General features: G+C 48.5%; 1 protein-coding gene across 2 annotated transcripts in view; it reads left to right on the top strand.

The window, feature by feature from the left end:
• The window catches only part of LOC135057063 (zinc finger protein 501-like), a 34919-nt gene extending 23614 nt beyond the window's left edge, over window positions 1-11305 (top strand). Inside the window, exon 7 of one of the 2 annotated variants that reach the window (XM_063962957.1) lies at window positions 8458-11305. In XM_063962957.1, coding sequence (XP_063819027.1) covers window positions 8458-9377 — 920 coding nt within the window. In that variant the 3' untranslated portion in view covers window positions 9378-11305. Of the gene's footprint in view, window positions 1-8406 lie in introns of both variants that reach the window. The other variant, XM_063962956.1, reaches the window with a different exon arrangement.
• The last annotated feature ends 6568 nt before the right edge of the window (window positions 11306-17873 follow it).

Here is a 17873-nt window from a genome sequence, read left to right as displayed (position 1 = left end):
TCTAAAAGGCACATGGAAGTTTTGCCTTACAAGGGGGAGGAGTTGTTTGGGGATGGTCTCTCGGACCTCGTTTCCACAGCGACAGCTGGGAAATCAGCATTTTTACCCCATGTTCCCTCACAGCCAAAGAAAGCACCGTATTATCAGGTACAGTCCTTTCGGCCCCAGAAAGGCAAGCGGGTTAGAGGCGCGTACTTTCTGCCCAGAGGCAGAGGTAGAGGGAAAAAGCTGCAACATACAGCCAGTTCCCAGGAACAAAAGTCCTCCCCCGCTTCCTCTAAGTCCACCGCATGACGCTGGGGCTCCACAGGCGGAGCCAGGTACGGTGGGGGCCCGTCTCAAGAACTTCAGCGACCAGTGGGCTCGCTCACGGGTGGATCCCTGGTTTCTACAAGTAGTATCTCAGAGGTACAAGCTGGAATTCGAGACGTCTCCCCCTCGCCGTTTCCTCAAATCTGCCTTGCCGACAGCTCCCCCGGACAGAGAGGCAGTGCTGGAGGCGATTCACAAGCTGTATTCTCAGCAGGTGATAATCAAGGTACCCCTCCTTCAACAAGGACGGGGTTACTATTCCACAATGTTTGTGGTACCGAAACCGGACGGTTCGGTGAGACCCATTTTAAATTTAAAATCCTTGAACACTTATATAAGAAGGTTCAAGTTCAAGATGGAATCGCTCAGGGCGGTGATTGCAAGCCTGGACGAGGGGGATTACATGGTATCACTGGACATCAAGAATGCTTACCTGCATGTCCCCATTTACCCTCCTCACCAGGAGTACCTCAGATTTGTGGTACAGGACTGTCATTACCAATTCCAGACGTTGCCGTTTGGTCTGTCCACGGCACCGAGGGTATTTACCAAGGTAATGGCCGAAATGATGATACTCCTTCGGAAAAAGGGAGTTTTAATTATCCCGTACTTGGACGATCTCCTTATAAAGGCGAGGTCCAGGGAACAGTTGTTGATCGGACTAGCACTAGCTCGGGAAGTGCTACAGCAGCACGGCTGGATCCTGAATATTCCAAAGTCGCAGCTGGTTCCTACAACGAGTCTACTGTTCCTGGGGATGGTTCTGGACACAGAACAGAAAAAAGTGTTTCTCCCGGAGGAGAAGGCCAAGGAGATGTCATCTCTAGTCAGAGACCTCCTAAAACCAAAACAGGTGTCGGTGCACCACTGCACGCGAGTCCTGGGAAAGATGGTGGCTTCTTACGAAGCAATTCCATTCGGAAGGTTCCATGCAAGGATCTTTCAGTGGGATCTGTTGGACAAGTGGTCCGGATCGCATCTTCAGATGCATCGGCTGATAACCCTGTCTCCAAGGGCCAGGGTGTCGCTGCTGTGGTGGCTGCAGAGTGCTCATCTTCTAGAGGGCCGCAGATTCGGCATACAGGACTGGATCCTGGTGACCACGGATGCCAGCCTTCGAGGTTGGGGTGCAGTCACACAGGGAAGAAACTTCTAGGGACAATGGTCGAGTCAGGAGACTTCCCTACACATAAATATTCTGGAACTAAGGGCCATTTACAATGCCCTAAGTCAGGCAAGACCCCTGCTTCAACACCAGCCGGTGCTGATCCAGTCAGACAACATCACGGCGGTCGCCCATGTAAACCGACAGGGCGGCACAAGAAGCAGGATGGCGATGGCAGAAGCCACAAGGATTCTCCGATGGGCGGAAAATCATGTGTTAGCACTGTCAGCAGTGTTCATTCCCGGAGTGGACAACTGGGAAGCAGACTTTCTCAGCAGACACGACCTCCACCCGGGAGAGTGGGGACTTCATCCAGAAGTCTTCCAAATGGTTGTACACCGGTGGGAAAGGCCACAGGTGGACATGATGGCGTCCCGCCTCAACAAAAATCTAAAAAGATATTGCGCCAGGTCAAGGGACCCTCAGGCGATAGCTGTGGACGCTTTAGTGACACCGTGGGTGTACCAGTCAGTTTATGTGTTCCCTCCTCTTCCTCTCATACCCAAGGTACTGAGGATAATAAGAAGGAGAAGAGTAAGAACTATGGCCCTCATTCCGAGTTGTTCGCTCGGTATTTTTCATCGCATCGCAGTGAAAATCCGCTTAGTACGCATGCGCAATGTTCGCACTGCGACTGCGCCAAGTAACTTTACTATGAAGAAAGTATTTTTACTCACGGCTTTTTCTTCGCTCCGGCGAACGTAATGTGATTGACAGGAAATGGGTGTTACTGGGCGGAAACACGGTGTTTCAGGGGCGTGTGGCTGAAAACGCTACCGTTTCCGGAAAAAACGCAGGAGTGGCCGGGGAAACGGTGGGAGTGCCTGGGCGAACGCTGGGTGTGTTTGTGACGTCAACCAGGAACGACAAGCACTGAAATGATCGCACAAGCAGAGTAAGTCTGGAGCTACTCTGAAACTGCTAAGTAGTTAGTAATCGCAATATTGCGAATACATCGGTCGCAATTTTAAGAAGCTAAGATTCACTCCCAGTAGGCGGCGGCTTAGCGTGTGTAACTCTGCTAAAATCGCCTTGCGACCGATCAACTCGGAATGAGGGCCTATAATCATTGTTCCGGATTTTCCAAGAAGAGCTTGGTACCCAGAACTTCAAGAAATGATATCAGAGGAACCATGGCCTCTGCCGCTCAGACAGGACCTGCTGCAGCAGGGACCCTGTCTGTTCCAAGACTTACCGCGACTGCGTTTGACGGCATGGCGGTTGAATGCCGGATCCTGAAGGAAAAGGGCATTCCGGAGGAAGTCATCCCTACGCTGATTAAAGCTAGGAAGGAGGTGACCGCAAACCATTATCACCGCATATGGCGAAAATATGTTGCGTGGTGTGAGGCCAGAAGGGCTGGGTCGATTGGGAGATCCTGGGGGTGGCTCCTGGGTTAGTTAGCTCTCTGTCTGGAAGTGTTTTAGTAATAGCCTTTATCATGAGGCCTACTGTGACAAATTACATGGCCCTATATGGGCACTGCTATTATGTAGGTTAGGACTGCTGTATCGGAGAAGCCGTGACGTGGCCAGCAGCTAAACATGTGTTTGCAAACATTTGTGACTAATTCTCTGAATTTTATTACCAGATAGGTTCAGGGATGGTTACAGGTAATTTTCAGTGTGCGGAAGGGAATTTAGGGGTGGGGATTTGCACCCCCCTCCTCTCTGTCTGTTGTTTATATATGTTTGTCAGTGTTTTCTTCTGAACCTCAAGTTTGGGTTGGGGTCAGATTGATATCACTTTTATACATGTAAAGTGTTTTCAGTCACAAATTGTGTAGTACACTGTGAAAAAGCTGATTGTTTATCATGTCTAAGAGCGGCAAAGGTGACGGGGTTACAGTAACACCGACACTCATAACATGTTTATCCTGTAAGGTGGAGTTGTCAACTCCGACTCTGGCACACGATGGGTTATATGCAAATTGTTTTGAGTTTCAGCAGATTGCAAGGCAGATCCCTGTTCAACGACAAGTAGATCCACCTTGGGCCGTGTTTGCACAAACTTTATCCAGTATAGCTGACAGGTTGGGCCCTGCAGCTTCAACCTCAGGAATAGGGTACACTATTAACCCATACATGCAGCTCCCATCTTATGGTATAGTCCTTACAGCTTCTACTAATCAACAAGCTGATAAACCAAGGGTAAATATATCATCAAATTCACAGGCTACATAGGATGATACAACAGATGATGACTCCATATACTCTTCTTCACCATATGAAGAACAAATGGAGGGATTCAGCTCAGAGGACATAGCTGTGTTGATTGGAGCAATGAAGGCTATTCTGTCTCTAGAAGATTCAGCTGAGCCAATAATTAAAACTAAGGCACCTGTGTTTACACGTCCCAAAACAGTTAGGGTTGAGTTTCCAGGGTCAGAGGAACTGACAGAAATTATGGAAGAACCTTGGGCTACGCCCAATAGGAAATATAGAATAAAAAAAAAATGGGATTCTTACTACCCTTTTCCAACTGGGGACTGTTTAAAAAGAGAAGTGCCTCCTAAGGTAGATACGCATGTCATTCGATTAGTGCGAAAATCTATTTTACCTTTGCCATCTACGTCATTAAATGATGTCACAGACAGAAGAGTTGATGGTTTTTTGAAAAACATATTTTCTCTGTCAGGGGCAGTCATAAGGCCGGCTATGGCCTCAGCTTGGATGGCAAAAGCGGTAGTGGAATGGGCTGAAGAACTGGAAAATGGGCTCTCAGCACCTACTAGGGAGTAGGAGTCACATATAGCCTATATGAAACAGGCTGCGCTATTCCTAGAAGAAGCAGCAATGGATGTGGGTACAATTGCTTCTAAAGCATCAGCTTTAACGGTAGCTGCTCGCAGAGCAATTTGGCTACGTACATGGAAAGCTGATTCAGAATCCAAAAAGGTTCTGGAAGCTTTGCCTTTTGTTGGAAATATTCTTTTTGGTAAGGAATTGACAGATATTCTGGAGTCAGAAGCTGAATCCAAGAAGGTCAGGTTTCCTGCCAGTTATAACCCTAAGCCTAAGGGCTCGGGATTTCGGCCATTTCGGTGGCAAGGTAAAACAAAAGGTAAAAATTAATCAAAGCAAACCCAGTACAATAAGTCGGGTAAAGCAAAGAAGCAATGGGCCAGTAGAGGGCCAGCTTCCAAACCAGAACAGAAACCATCAGCCTGAGGGTGCGGGCCTCCACTTGGGGAACTCCAAGGTAGGGGGCCATCTTCTTCAGTTTGCACACATATGGCAGCAGTCGACAACAGACACTGGGGTGCAAGAAGTGGTATCTCTGGGTTATGTTTTCCCTTTCAAGAAGCAGCCTCCTCGAAGGTTTTTTTGCACCAGCCCATCTCATATAGAGACGAAGGCCAGAGCACTGCAAGAAGCAGTTCAGAAATTGCTTCAGTCCGGGGTAATTATTCCAGTACCCCCGGCACAACGGGGGCAGGGTTTTTACTCCAACCTATTTTTGGTCCAGAAGCCAAATGGGTCATTTCGGCTCATCCTCAATCTCAAAATGTTAAACAAATACATTTGGGTTCCAAGGTTCCACATGGAGACGTTACGCTCCATAGTTTTGGCAATGGAACCAGAGGATTACATGGTATCTCTGGATATACAGGATGCTTACCTGCATGTGCCAATAGCATTGTCCCATCAGTGTTACCTCAGGTTCGCTATCCTCCAACAACATTTTCAATTCCAGGCATTACCCTTTGGGTTAGCCACAGTCCCCAGAGTATTTACCAAGATCATGGTGGTTATGGCAGCATATCTCCGCAAGCAGGGGATAAGGATTTTTCCATACCTCGACGATCTTTTAATCCTAGCACAATCCCAGGAATTGCTCTTGAGCCATCTCCAACAGACAATAACTTGTCTACAGAAACACGACATGGCTTATAAATTTGGCAAAGTGGTCTCTGATTCCGTCACAACGGATGACTCACTTAGGGGCTGTTTAGGATTCAAGTCTGCTAAAATATTGTTACCTCTGGAAAAAATATCCAAGGTGCAGTTAAGGATTCAGGAATTGTTGCACAGTCAAACAATATCAGTTCACTCGGCAATGCGATTGATGGGGTTGATGGTGTCAACATTCGACATGGTGGAATATGCACAGTTCCACTCAAGACTTTTGCAACATCTCATTCTGACCAGATAGAATGGAGTACATCAGACAGTAAAGAAACAACTGATGATACTTCCAGTAAAGGTAAAAAGGTCATTAGCTGGTGGCTATAGACATCCCATCTAGACAAGCGGAGACCCTTTTGGATATCAGATTGGGAGATCCTGACAACGGATGCCAGTCTTCAGGGCTGGGGAGCAGTGTCCGGAAAAGTGTGGTTCCAGGGACAATGGACCTCAGAAGAAAGTTGCCTGCCAATAAATCTGTTGGAACTTCTGGCCATATAAATGGCACTGATTCAGGCAAAGGATATTCTGCAAGGAAAACCAGTCCAGATCCGCTCGGACAATGCAACGGCAGTAGCGTACCTTAACCATCAGGGAGGAACTCGCAGCCAAAGAGCAATGGTGGAGGTAAGTCACATACTAAAGTGGGCAGAACGCCATCTTCCGGCATTATTCGCAGTGTTCGTTCCAGGAGTCCAATACTGTGATATACCATTTGAGCAACCGAATGGGCTCTACACAAGGAAGTATTTCAGACTCTAGTAGACAAGTGGGGGTTGCCAGAGATAGATCTCATGGCGTCCAGTCTGAACAACAAAGTTCCGGCATACGGGTCAAGAACAAAAGACCCTGGAGCGATCCTTGTGGACGCACTGTCAGTGAAATGGGAAATTCATCTGGTATATCGGTTTCCTTCTATCTCCCTGATACCCAGGGTGGTAAGGAAAATAAAGCAATCAAGGGGTGCCGTGATTCTAATAGCTCCGGCTTGGCTCAGAAGGCATTGGTACATAGATCTGCAGAGGATGTCGATGGATGCTCCAATTCTGTTCCCTCAACGTCCAGATCTACTGATGCAGGGTCCTTGTTATCACAGACATCTGGATTGGCTGTCTTTGATGGCGTGGCTGTTGAAACCTCTATCCTAAAGTCAAGAGGTTTTTCACAATAGGTAATTCAAACAATGCTCAGAGCAAGGAAACCCTCCTCTGCTCGCATTTATCACCGAATATAGCAAGCCTGTATTCATTGGTGCAGTGAAAGAAATATGGATCCAAGATCTTTCAGAGTATCCAGAATCTTAGATTTCCTTCAGGCAGGAATGGAGAAGGGTTTGAAGGTGGCTTCCTTGAGAGTTCGAGTTTCAGCATTGACTGTAAGGTTTCAAAAGAAAATTGCCACTTTACAGGATGTGCGTACTTTTTTCCAGGGAATGCTGCGCATTCAACCACCTTTTGTTCCTCCTGCAGTACCTTGGGATTTAAGTCTGGTCCTCAAAGCCCTTCAAGGAGCTCCGTTTAAACCACTTAAGAAAGTGGATCTTAAATGGTTTGACAGATAAAGTACTCTTTCTACTAACTATGACATCAGCTAGAAGAGTGTCAGATTTAGGAGCACTGTCATGTAAATCTCCTTTTCTGATTTTTTTATCCTTTATAAAGCAGTTCTCAGAACTGGAAGACCAGAAAGCTTGTGATAGTTTGGTGCCAATCCGCTGTCGCTCCATCATATCCCAATGTTATCCTGTAGAAACCTGTGGACATAGGAGAAATATCAACAGTAAGTTCTTACCATAACGTGTATTTATTGATGCACTGCTTATTGTGCTTTATTAAAAGCCTTTTTGGATTATGGATGATTGCGCTGGTCCCTCCATTTTCTAGAGCCCCTGTGGATAAGAGGATGGACTTCTACATTATAATGTTTTGAGATCTGGCACACGTGATTTGAAACTTAAGTGTGTGTGTGTGATACACGTGCATGATCCACTCAGGGGCAAAACATTGTGTATATATTGAAATGAAAGATAGTTGAACATATTTTGCTCCCTGTGTGTCCATCAGTAGAACTATGAGTTGTGTAGATGCATGGACAGGATGTGCAGTTAATTTAGACCACACCTATCTACCCTGCTGTCATGTCTCAAGTGTCTGTGTGTAAGGGAAGTGTCTGTATGGGTGCTATTATTATTATTGTCCTTTATGTATATAGTGCCACAAGGGGTCTGCAGTGCCTTACAAAGTACATAAATAGAAACATTCCGAATGAAACAAAGAAAAAGAGACTTCCAGCACAAAACATGGCAGAACATGGACTACAAGGTGTATAGACATTGCTGCGTCAGCAGGCGTAATACCCAAATAAGCAGTGCCGGCTGAACCAGTAGGTTTGGTGCCGCTGTTAGCATTAGGGAGGAGGTGATGGTATAAGTGAAGGAAAGAAAAGAACATGAGGAAAGAGGGCCCTGCTCTACAAACTCAAGGAGAGAGGCAGACAATGTCACTGGCTAGGCTAATGAGGTTTTTTGTCCTATCATGTCGACCTAGAGACCCTGTCGACCTAGAAACCCTGTCGACCACAAGTGGTCAACCTAGACGTTGTCGACCCAAGTGTGGCCGACCTAGAGATCGGATACCGACTAGATGGCCCAAGTGGTTCTTATCTACCATCAAATTGTATGTTTCATCTGTGATTTTGTACTGTAGATGTTTAATTCCTATGTAGACGCATCCCAACGTCTCTTGTACACTAGAGTGGTGTTTTGCTGCATCAGCTATGCGAATAAGATGCAAAGTTTAATGAAAAAAATGGTACAGTACACGGCTTAGTCACCTGGGCATCTAAGGCCATATGGCATATAGATGTATAAGGACACATCAATAAATGTATCTTTTCAATTAAGTGTTTGTAGTTTACAAATGGAAAATGAAGCGTCTTAAACTTGCTAGAAGAATGAAAAATTCATATTTGTTATATAAATAATAAATATCTATTTCCATTCACTTATTTTATTTCTGACAGATGAATGCACAAGCAAGAATACCACTAAGAGATGTGTCATTTTGTCTCCAGATTTTGAAATACAAGATAACATCACAGAAACTTTTCCAAGAGAAGACACAGTTCCCCTAAATGTACATCCAGAGCATCACATTGCAGATATGTCATCTGATCCCTCTGAACTGGAGGAATATTGTCCTGATATTGCAACACATAGTACAACTCACATTGGTGATAAACTATTTACTTGTTCTGTTTGTGGAAAATGTTTCACAAAGAAATCACTTCTTAGACACCAGAGAAGTCACACAGGTGTGAAAGAATTTCCATGTTCCGAATGTGGGAAATGTTTTACAGTGAAATCACGTCTTGTTACACATCAGAGAATTCACACAGGTGAGAAACCATTTCCATGTTCTGACTGTGAGAAATGTTTTTCAGAGAAAGCGGATCTTGTTAAACATCAGAGAACCCACACAGGTGAGAAACCATTTCCATGTTCTGAATGTGGGAAATGGTTTACAATCAAACCCAATCTTCTTAGACATCAGAGAACTCACACAGGCGAAAAACCCTTTTCATGTTTGGAGTGTGGAAAAGGATTTTCAATCAAACCAAATCTTATTAGACATCAGAGAAGTCACACAGGTGAGAAGCCATTTTCATGCTCTGAGTGTGGGAAATGGTTTACAGACAGATCAAATCTTGTTGCACATCAGAGAAGTCACACAGGTGAGAAACCATATGAATGCTCTGAGTGTGGGAAATGTTTTACACAGAAATCAGATCTGGTTAGACATCAGAGAAGTCACACAGGTGAGAGAGAATTTCCATGCTCTGAGTGTGGGAAATGTTTTGCAAATAAATCACATCTTGTGAGACATCATAGAATTCACACAGGTGAGAAGCCATTTCCATGTTCTGAGTGTAAGAAATGTTTTACCGTTAAATCACATCTTGTTAAACATCAGAAAACTCACACAGGTATGTAGCCATTTTCATGTTCTTAATGTGGGAAATGGTTTACAGATAAATTAATTCACACGTACAAAATCATTTCAATGCTCTGAGTGTGGAGAATGTTTTTCAAAGACATAAAGTTTTGTTGCATATAATAGAATACATAAAGTATTTATGAGCTGATAGACCTGGAACAGTACAATATTGGCAGAAGGAACCTCTGTTACTGCAGAGGACATTTTGTTATTAGAAGAAAATGCGAGGGTGAAACCCACAATCCTGACTTTTTAGGCTGAAAACAAAAAAATAGGATTTTTAATTACCTATCGGTAAATCCTTTTCTCGTAGTCCATAAGGGATATTGGGTGAGACTTAGTACGATGGGGTATAGATGGGGTCCAAAGGAGCCAGTGCACTTAAAACTTTCTTCACTGGGTGTGCTGTCTCCTCTCCTTTATGCCCCCTCCCACGGGCAGTTATAGGTAAAAACGTGCCCGTAGGAGAAAGGACATATATGAGAGAAGGAACATGATAACAGAAAGGGTGGTGAGATTTACACACCAGCACACCACTAACATACAACAACCAGCAACGGCTGGTAACAGCAACAGCTGAACAGGTAACCACAGAAAGAGAACCTGCAAAAAAGTCACTGCAATGAGGCGGGCGTCCAATATCACTTATGGACTACGAGAACAGGATTTATCGGTAGGTATTTAAAATTCTATTTTCTCTAGCATCCATAAGGGATATTTGGGGAGACTTAGTATGATGGGGACATCCCAAAGCTTCCAGATTGGGTGCGAACGTGCGGAGACTGCCGCAGCACCGCCTGCCCAAACTGGGTATCCTCTTTGGCCAGGGTATCAAACTTGTAGAACTTAACAAAAGTGTTCTTCCCGACCAGGTAGCAGCTCGGCATAGTTGCAAAGCCGAGACTCCATGGGCGCCCGCCCAGGAAGAGCCCTCCGATCTTGTAGAGTGGGCCCTCAGAGACTTAGGAACAGGTAAGGCTTCCGATACATAGGACTGTTGGATAGTCAGCCTAAACCAACAAGCAATGGACTGGTTCGAAGCAGGACAACCCTTTTTCTGTGCATCAGAGCACGAACAAAGAATCCATCTTTCTGATCCGAGCTGTGCGCTTGACATATATTTTCAAGGCTCGCACAGCATCCAATGCCTTTGGAGGAGCAGAAGTGCCAGAACTTGATGGAACCACAATAGGTTGATTCAAGTGGAACGCAGAGACGACCTTTGGCAGGAACTGCTGCCTAGTCCTGAGCTCCGCTCTATCCTCGTAAAAGACCAGGTAGGGACTTTTACACGATAAGCCCCCAATTCTGAGCTACACCTAGCAGAAGCCAGGGCCAATAACATCACCGTCTACCACGTGAGGTACTTGTCTTCTACCGTCATCAGTGGTTCAAACCAGGAGGACTGTAGAAATTACAACACTACATTTAAATCCCAGGGTGCCGTAGGTGGCACAAAAGGAGGTTGTATGTGAAGTACCCCTTGCAAGAAGGTCTGAACTTCTGGCAACACTGCCAATTTCTTCTGGGAGAAAATTGAGAGAGCTGAAATCTGGACCTTAATGGAACCCAGGCGTAAGCCCTTATCCACGCCAGCCTGCAGGAAACGTCCCAAGTGGAGCTCAGCAGGCGGATCCGTGCGTTCCTCGCACAAAGAGACATATCTTCTCCAGATATGATGATAATGTTTTGATGTCACAGGTTTCCTGGCCTGAACCATGGTAGCAATGACCTTGTTGGAAAGGCCCTTGTGAGCTAGGATGTTCCGCGAAAACGCTGTAAGTCCGGGAAGACTAACAGTCCTTGTTGAAGAAGATTGCTTCTTAGTGGTAGAGGCCAAGGGTCTTCTGTTACAAACCTGCAGCGGCCGCGGCGGCCGCGCTTGTCCCTACGGGTGGTCTGGTCTGCCCGGCGCCTCGTTCCCCCTGGCGGTCTCCGGATTCAGTGGCGGGTCGGCGCTGCTCCCCGGCGGCTTCCCGGAAGCAGGGACGCCGCCATCGCAAGTGAGGGCAAGCAGGCGGAGCAGGTCTGACGTCACCTGCCTGCTCCGTCAATCAGGCTGGGGCGGGGAGTTTAAAAGCGGATACCAGGCAGAGATCCGGTGCCTGAGTATCTTCGTTTCTCCTTCGGAAGCTGTGATTCCAGAGCTCCCTCGTCCTGTGCCTCCAAGCATCCTGTGCCTCCAAGCATCCTGTGCCTCCAAGCATCCCGTGCCTCCAAGCACCTCCGTGCCTCCAAGCATCCTGTGCCTCCAAGCATCCCGTGCCTCCAAGCACCTCCGTGCCTCCAAGCACCTCCGTGCCTCCAAGCACCTCCGTGCCTCCAAGCACCCCGTGCCTCCAAGCACCTCGTGCCTCCAAGCACCTCCGTGCCTCCAAGCACCTCCGTGCCTCCAAGCACCTCCGTGCCTCCAAGCACCTCGTGCCTCCAAGCACCTCCGTGCCTCCAAGTACCTCCGTGCCTCCAAGTACCCTCGTGCCTTCAAGCACCTCCGTGCCTCCAAGCACCTCGTGCCTCCAAGCACCTCCGTGCCTCCAAGCACCTCCGTGCCTCCAAGCACCTCCGTGCCTCCAAGCACCTCGTGCCTCCAAGCATCTCCGTACCTCCAGGGGCCTCCTAGCACGCCCTGTACTTCCAGCACCTCAGAACCCCAATACCGCGGAGCCTCCGACATCACGGTACCTCTAATATCTCAGTACCCCAGCCTTCAGTATTTCTACGAGTCTTGTCTTACAGGAGACCGTCAAGAACTCCTCTGTGCCTCCCGCCTGCCGACGTAGTCCTGCATGAGGAAGACCTACATCCGGCCATCCCTACTGCGACCCAGTGGCGGTTCCTCTTCCCGGTCATCGGAAGAAGCCCCGAGTCCACAACACTCCCAAACCAGGTCAGTGATAGTATACTCAGGCCTAATGGACTCGGGGATTCGGAACACGGACTCGAGTGCCATCCAGAACCTGGCTTCCCGAGTACAAAGTCAGGAGGCGGCGCAAGGCCAGGTGATGCAGTACCTCCAGCAGTTGTCCGGACGTCTGGATCAGATCCAGGCGTCTCTGGCCTCAGTAATTCCGGCTCCTGCTCCAGTGGTCGCACCAGTTGTCGTTGCCAGTAATGTTCAACCATCGGCTGGTATCACTCCACGTCTTCAGTTGCCTACTCCGTCCCGCTATAATGGGAATCCCAAAAATTGCCGCGGTTTCTTGAACCAATGCGAGGTACATTTCGAGCTACTTGCACACAACTTTCCTACAGACCGGTCCAAGGTAGCATATATCATTTCTTTATTGGAAGGTTCTGCTTTGGATTGGGTGTCTCCACTATGGGAACGGTCCGATCCCATGGTTTCCAACTATACCAACTTCATCTCGTCCTTTCGAAGGATTTTCGACGAACCCGGCAGAATGACCACGGCTTCTTCCGATTTGCTCCATGTTCGGCAAGGCGCCCGTTCCGTGGGCCAGTATGTGGTTCATTTCCAGACCATTGCTTCCGAACTACGCTGGAATAATGACGCCCTGAGAGCTGCCTTCTGGAACGGTCTTTCCGACCGGCTGAAAGATGAGCTGGTTACTAGAGATCTGCCGGATCCATTAGAAGATTTGATTTCTCTGTGCGTCAAGGTGGATCTTCGGATGCAAGAGCGTGGAAGAGAACGTAGCCATTCAGATCGTCCCAGGCTCCGGAATCCTACTCCTAGGCCGGTGGCCTCACCTAGCTCAGATGAGCCCATGCAAATTAACCGCTCCCGACTGTCTCCAGAAGAACGACAGCGTCGTCGTGAGGGTAAACTCTGCCTTTACTGTGGAGCCGCAGATCATTTTCTTAAATCTTGTAAAGTCCGTCCGGGAAACGGGCAGTCCTAGCTTGTTCCGGAGGAGTCAAGCTGGGAGTTGCGACAAAAGCTTCTCCAACTTCGGACTGTTTGCTTCCAGTAACTCTAGTCTCCAACTCAGTCTCCAAGTCTTGTGAAGCCCTATTGGACTCCGGAGCTGCGGGGAACTTCGTTTCTTCCATCTGTGCCCAAAGTTTGGGTTTGAAGTTACGGCCTATCGAGCGGCCAATCTCACTGACGGCTATCAATGGGACTAGAATTGCCAAAGGTCTTATAAGGTGGCGCACGGGGCCAGTTAAGCTGCAGGTCGGGGCTCTACATCAGGAAGATTTGGAACTCTTGGTAATCCCAGAAATGTCCCATGATCTGGTTCTTGGAATACCTTGGCTAAAAAGTCATAATCCCCACATCGACTGGAAGTCGTCACAAATTCTGTCCTGGAGTTCCTTTTGTCACACTAATTGTCTTACTCCTGTCTGTCCGCTCCGTGTCACTTCCAAGACGGATGAAGAGCACATTCCGGAGGCATATCAAGGGTACAAGGACGTGTTTTCGGAACAAGCTGCGGACCTATTACCACCTCACAGGCCTTGGGACTGCTCTATTGACCTTGTCCCAGGGAAGACGCCACCCCGTGGTCGCACATATCCTCTGTCTCTTCCTGAGACCCAAGCCATGTCGGAGTATATTAAGTCCAATCTGCTCAAAGGATTCATTCGCCCCTCTTCCTCCCCTGCTGGTGCAGGCTTCTTTTTTGTGAAGAAAAAAGACGGAGGGTTGAGACCATGCATCGACTACCGCGGCCTAAATGACATTACTATTAAGAATAAGTACCCTTTGCCACTAATCACAGAGTTATTTGATAGGGTTCGTGGGGCCCGCATTTTTTCCAAACTCGACTTGAGAGGAGCTTATAATCTTATACGCATCCGAGAGGGGGATGAATGGAAGACTGCCTTTAATACCCGAGATGGGCATTACGAATACTTGGTGATGCCATTTGGTCTTAGTAATGCTCCCGCGGTTTTCCAGGGATTCGTCAATGAAATCTTTCGTGATATGCTGTATCAGAGCGTTGTGGTATATTTGGACGACATATTGATTTTTTCCAAGAATCTTGTCGAACACAGGTTACAAGTCAAAGAAGTACTACACCGTTTACGAGAGAATCATCTCTACGCCAAGCTCTCCAAGTGTACCTTTGAAGTAACATCTATTCCGTTCCTCGGTTATGTCATCTCGGGGACGGAGCTTCGCATGGATCCGGAAAAGTTATCTGCCATTCGTGACTGGACTCAACCTCTTTCCCTGAAAGCAATACAAAGATTCCTGGGCTTTGCGAACTACTACAGGAAATTCATTAAGGGTTTCTCCACCATTGTTGCGCCCATTACTGCCCTGACGAGGAAGGGTTCCAATCCTAGTCTGTGGTCCCCGGAAGCCATTTTAGCTTTTTCTCGTTTAAAATTAGCCTTCATGACGGCTCCAGTTCTCAAACAACCAGATTTCGATGAACCCTTCTTCTTAGAAGTTGATGCGTCTTCAGTCGGAGTTGGGGCTGTTCTCTCCCAGTATTCCTCTGATAAGAAACTACATCCGTGTGGCTTCCATTCTCGTAAGTTCTCTCCGGCCGAACGGAACTACACTATTGGAGACCAGGAACTCTTGGCAATCAAGTCTGCCTTGGAAGAATGGAGATATCTTCTGGAAGGGGCTAAACACGTGTTTACTATCTACACAGATCACAAGAATTTGCTGTACATCAAATCCGCACAGTGCTTGAATCCTCGCCAGGCAAGATGGGCACTTTTCTTTTCCCGATTCTCGTTCATTATCAAGTACCGGGCCGGGAGTCTCAATATTAAAGCAGATGCACTTTCTCGTTCACAAGTTTCCTCTGACGAGGATGAACCTCCGGAGCGGGGTTTAATTCTGAATCCAGTTTCTGTCTCTGTTGCTTTAACTACTCCAGCTCCTCCTCCTGGAAGAATGTCCGTACCAGCTAGATTCCGCTCAAGGATACTACTGTGGGTCCATAACTCCAAGTTTTCCGGTCATCCCGGCGCTCAGAAGATGTACAAGTTTCTGCAAAGATCTTACTGGTGGAACACCATGAGGAAGGATGTACAAGATTGCGTTAATTCCTGTCCCCAATGTACACAACACAAATCTCCTCGTTTGCCTCCTGCAGGGTTACTTCGTCCTCTGCCTATCCCTGTGAGACCCTGGACTCACATTTCCATGGACTTCGTCACTGACCTGCCCTGTTCCAAAGGTTTCAACACCGTTTGGGTTATCGTTGACCGTTTTTCGAAGATGGCACACTTTGTGCCCTTGACTGGTCTTCCAACAGCACCGAAACTGGCACTACTGTTTATCCGAGAACATTTTCGTTTGCATGGGTTACCACAAGAGATTGTTTCTGACCGAGGAGTACAGTTCACCGCCAGGTTTTGGAAAGCCCTTTGTTCGACTCTGCAAATCAAACTTAAGTTTTCGTCTGCTTATCATCCCCAAACAAATGGACAAACGGAACGTGTCAATCAGGATCTAGAGACTTTTCTTCGTCTGTACCTCTCTCCTTCACAGGACAATTGGGTGGAGTTGCTGCCTTGGGCGGAGTTTGCCCACAACCATTTGTTTCATTCTTCCACTGGGGAATCACCATTTTTCGTCAATTACGGGTTCCATCCCCGTGTTCCGGAATTTCCAAGCCTTCCGTTAGTAGAGGTTCCTGCTGTAGTATCCACTCTACGACACTTTGGACAAATTTGGAGGAAGGTTCATGCCAATCTTAAGCAGGTTTCGGCTCGGTACAAGTTCTTCGCAGATAAGAAACGGCGAGCTGCACCTCAATATAAAGTTGGGGACAGGGTATGGCTGTCCACACGGAACCTCCGGCTGAAGGTGCCTACCATGAAATTCGCTCCAAGGTTCATCGGGCCCTACCCTGTGCTAAAAGTCTTAAATCCTGTGGTCTGTAAACTGGGTTTGCCTGCCCATCTTCGAGTACCTAACGCCTTTCATGTTTCTCTACTCCGTCCCCTCGTTCTGAATCGGTTCCACTCAGCACTCCCTAGGTCAACGTCAGTAGTGGCAGAAGCCGGAGCAGAGTTTGAAATCAAAGCTATTCTTGACTCCCGTTATCTTCATAAAAAATTACAGTACTTGGTGGACTGGAAGGGTTACGGTCCTGAGGAAAGAAGTTGGATTGGAGCTACTGAAGTAATGGCTCCTCGTCTGATTCGGATCTTCCACTCCAAACATCCGACTAAGCCCGGGAAGTGTCCAGGGGCCACTCCTGGAGGAGGGGGTACTGTTACAAACCTGCAGCGGCCGCGGCGGCCGCGCTTGTCCCTACGGGTGGTCTGGTCTGCCCGGCGCCTCGTTCCCCCTGGCGGTCTCCGGATTCAGTGGCGGGTCGGCGCTGCTCCCCGGCGGCTTCCCGGAAGCAGGGACGCCGCCATCGCAAGTGAGGGCAAGCAGGCGGAGCAGGTCTGACGTCACCTGCCTGCTCCGTCAATCAGGCTGGGGCGGGGAGTTTAAAAGCGGATACCAGGCAGAGATCCGGTGCCTGAGTATCTTCGTTTCTCCTTCGGAAGCTGTGATTCCAGAGCTCCCTCGTCCTGTGCCTCCAAGCATCCTGTGCCTCCAAGCATCCTGTGCCTCCAAGCATCCCGTGCCTCCAAGCACCTCCGTGCCTCCAAGCATCCTGTGCCTCCAAGCATCCCGTGCCTCCAAGCACCTCCGTGCCTCCAAGCACCTCCGTGCCTCCAAGCACCTCCGTGCCTCCAAGCACCCCGTGCCTCCAAGCACCTCGTGCCTCCAAGCACCTCCGTGCCTCCAAGCACCTCCGTGCCTCCAAGCACCTCCGTGCCTCCAAGCACCTCGTGCCTCCAAGCACCTCCGTGCCTCCAAGTACCTCCGTGCCTCCAAGTACCCTCGTGCCTTCAAGCACCTCCGTGCCTCCAAGCACCTCGTGCCTCCAAGCACCTCCGTGCCTCCAAGCACCTCCGTGCCTCCAAGCACCTCCGTGCCTCCAAGCACCTCCGTGCCTCCAAGCACCTCGTGCCTCCAAGCATCTCCGTACCTCCAGGGGCCTCCTAGCACGCCCTGTACTTCCAGCACCTCAGAACCCCAATACCGCGGAGCCTCCGACATCACGGTACCTCTAATATCTCAGTACCCCAGCCTTCAGTATTTCTACGAGTCTTGTCTTACAGGAGACCGTCAAGAACTCCTCTGTGCCTCCCGCCTGCCGACGTAGTCCTGCATGAGGAAGACCTACATCCGGCCATCCCTACTGCGACCCAGTGGCGGTTCCTCTTCCCGGTCATCGGAAGAAGCCCCGAGTCCACAACACTCCCAAACCAGGTCAGTGATATCTTCGACGGACATGTACGCAGATCTTCTGGACCACACCCTCCGAGGCCAATCCGGGGCAATCAGAATTGCCTGGACTCCTTGAATTCTGATCTGCTTGAGCACCCTTGGGAGCAACGGAATCGGAGGAAACAAGTAGACCAACCGGTAAGGCCAAGGCGACATCAGTGCATCTACTGCCCTCGTCTGAGGTTCCCTGGTTCGTGAGCAATACCAATGAAGCTTCTTGTTGAGACGAGAAGCCATCATGTCTGTCTGTGTGCAGCCCCACCGGTGGG

Source organism: Pseudophryne corroboree, chromosome 3 (assembly GCF_028390025.1).
Source record: "Pseudophryne corroboree isolate aPseCor3 chromosome 3, aPseCor3.hap2, whole genome shotgun sequence".
Classification (NCBI taxonomy): domain Eukaryota; kingdom Metazoa; phylum Chordata; class Amphibia; order Anura; family Myobatrachidae; genus Pseudophryne; species Pseudophryne corroboree.
This window is presented reverse-complemented; position numbering and strand designations above follow the sequence as displayed.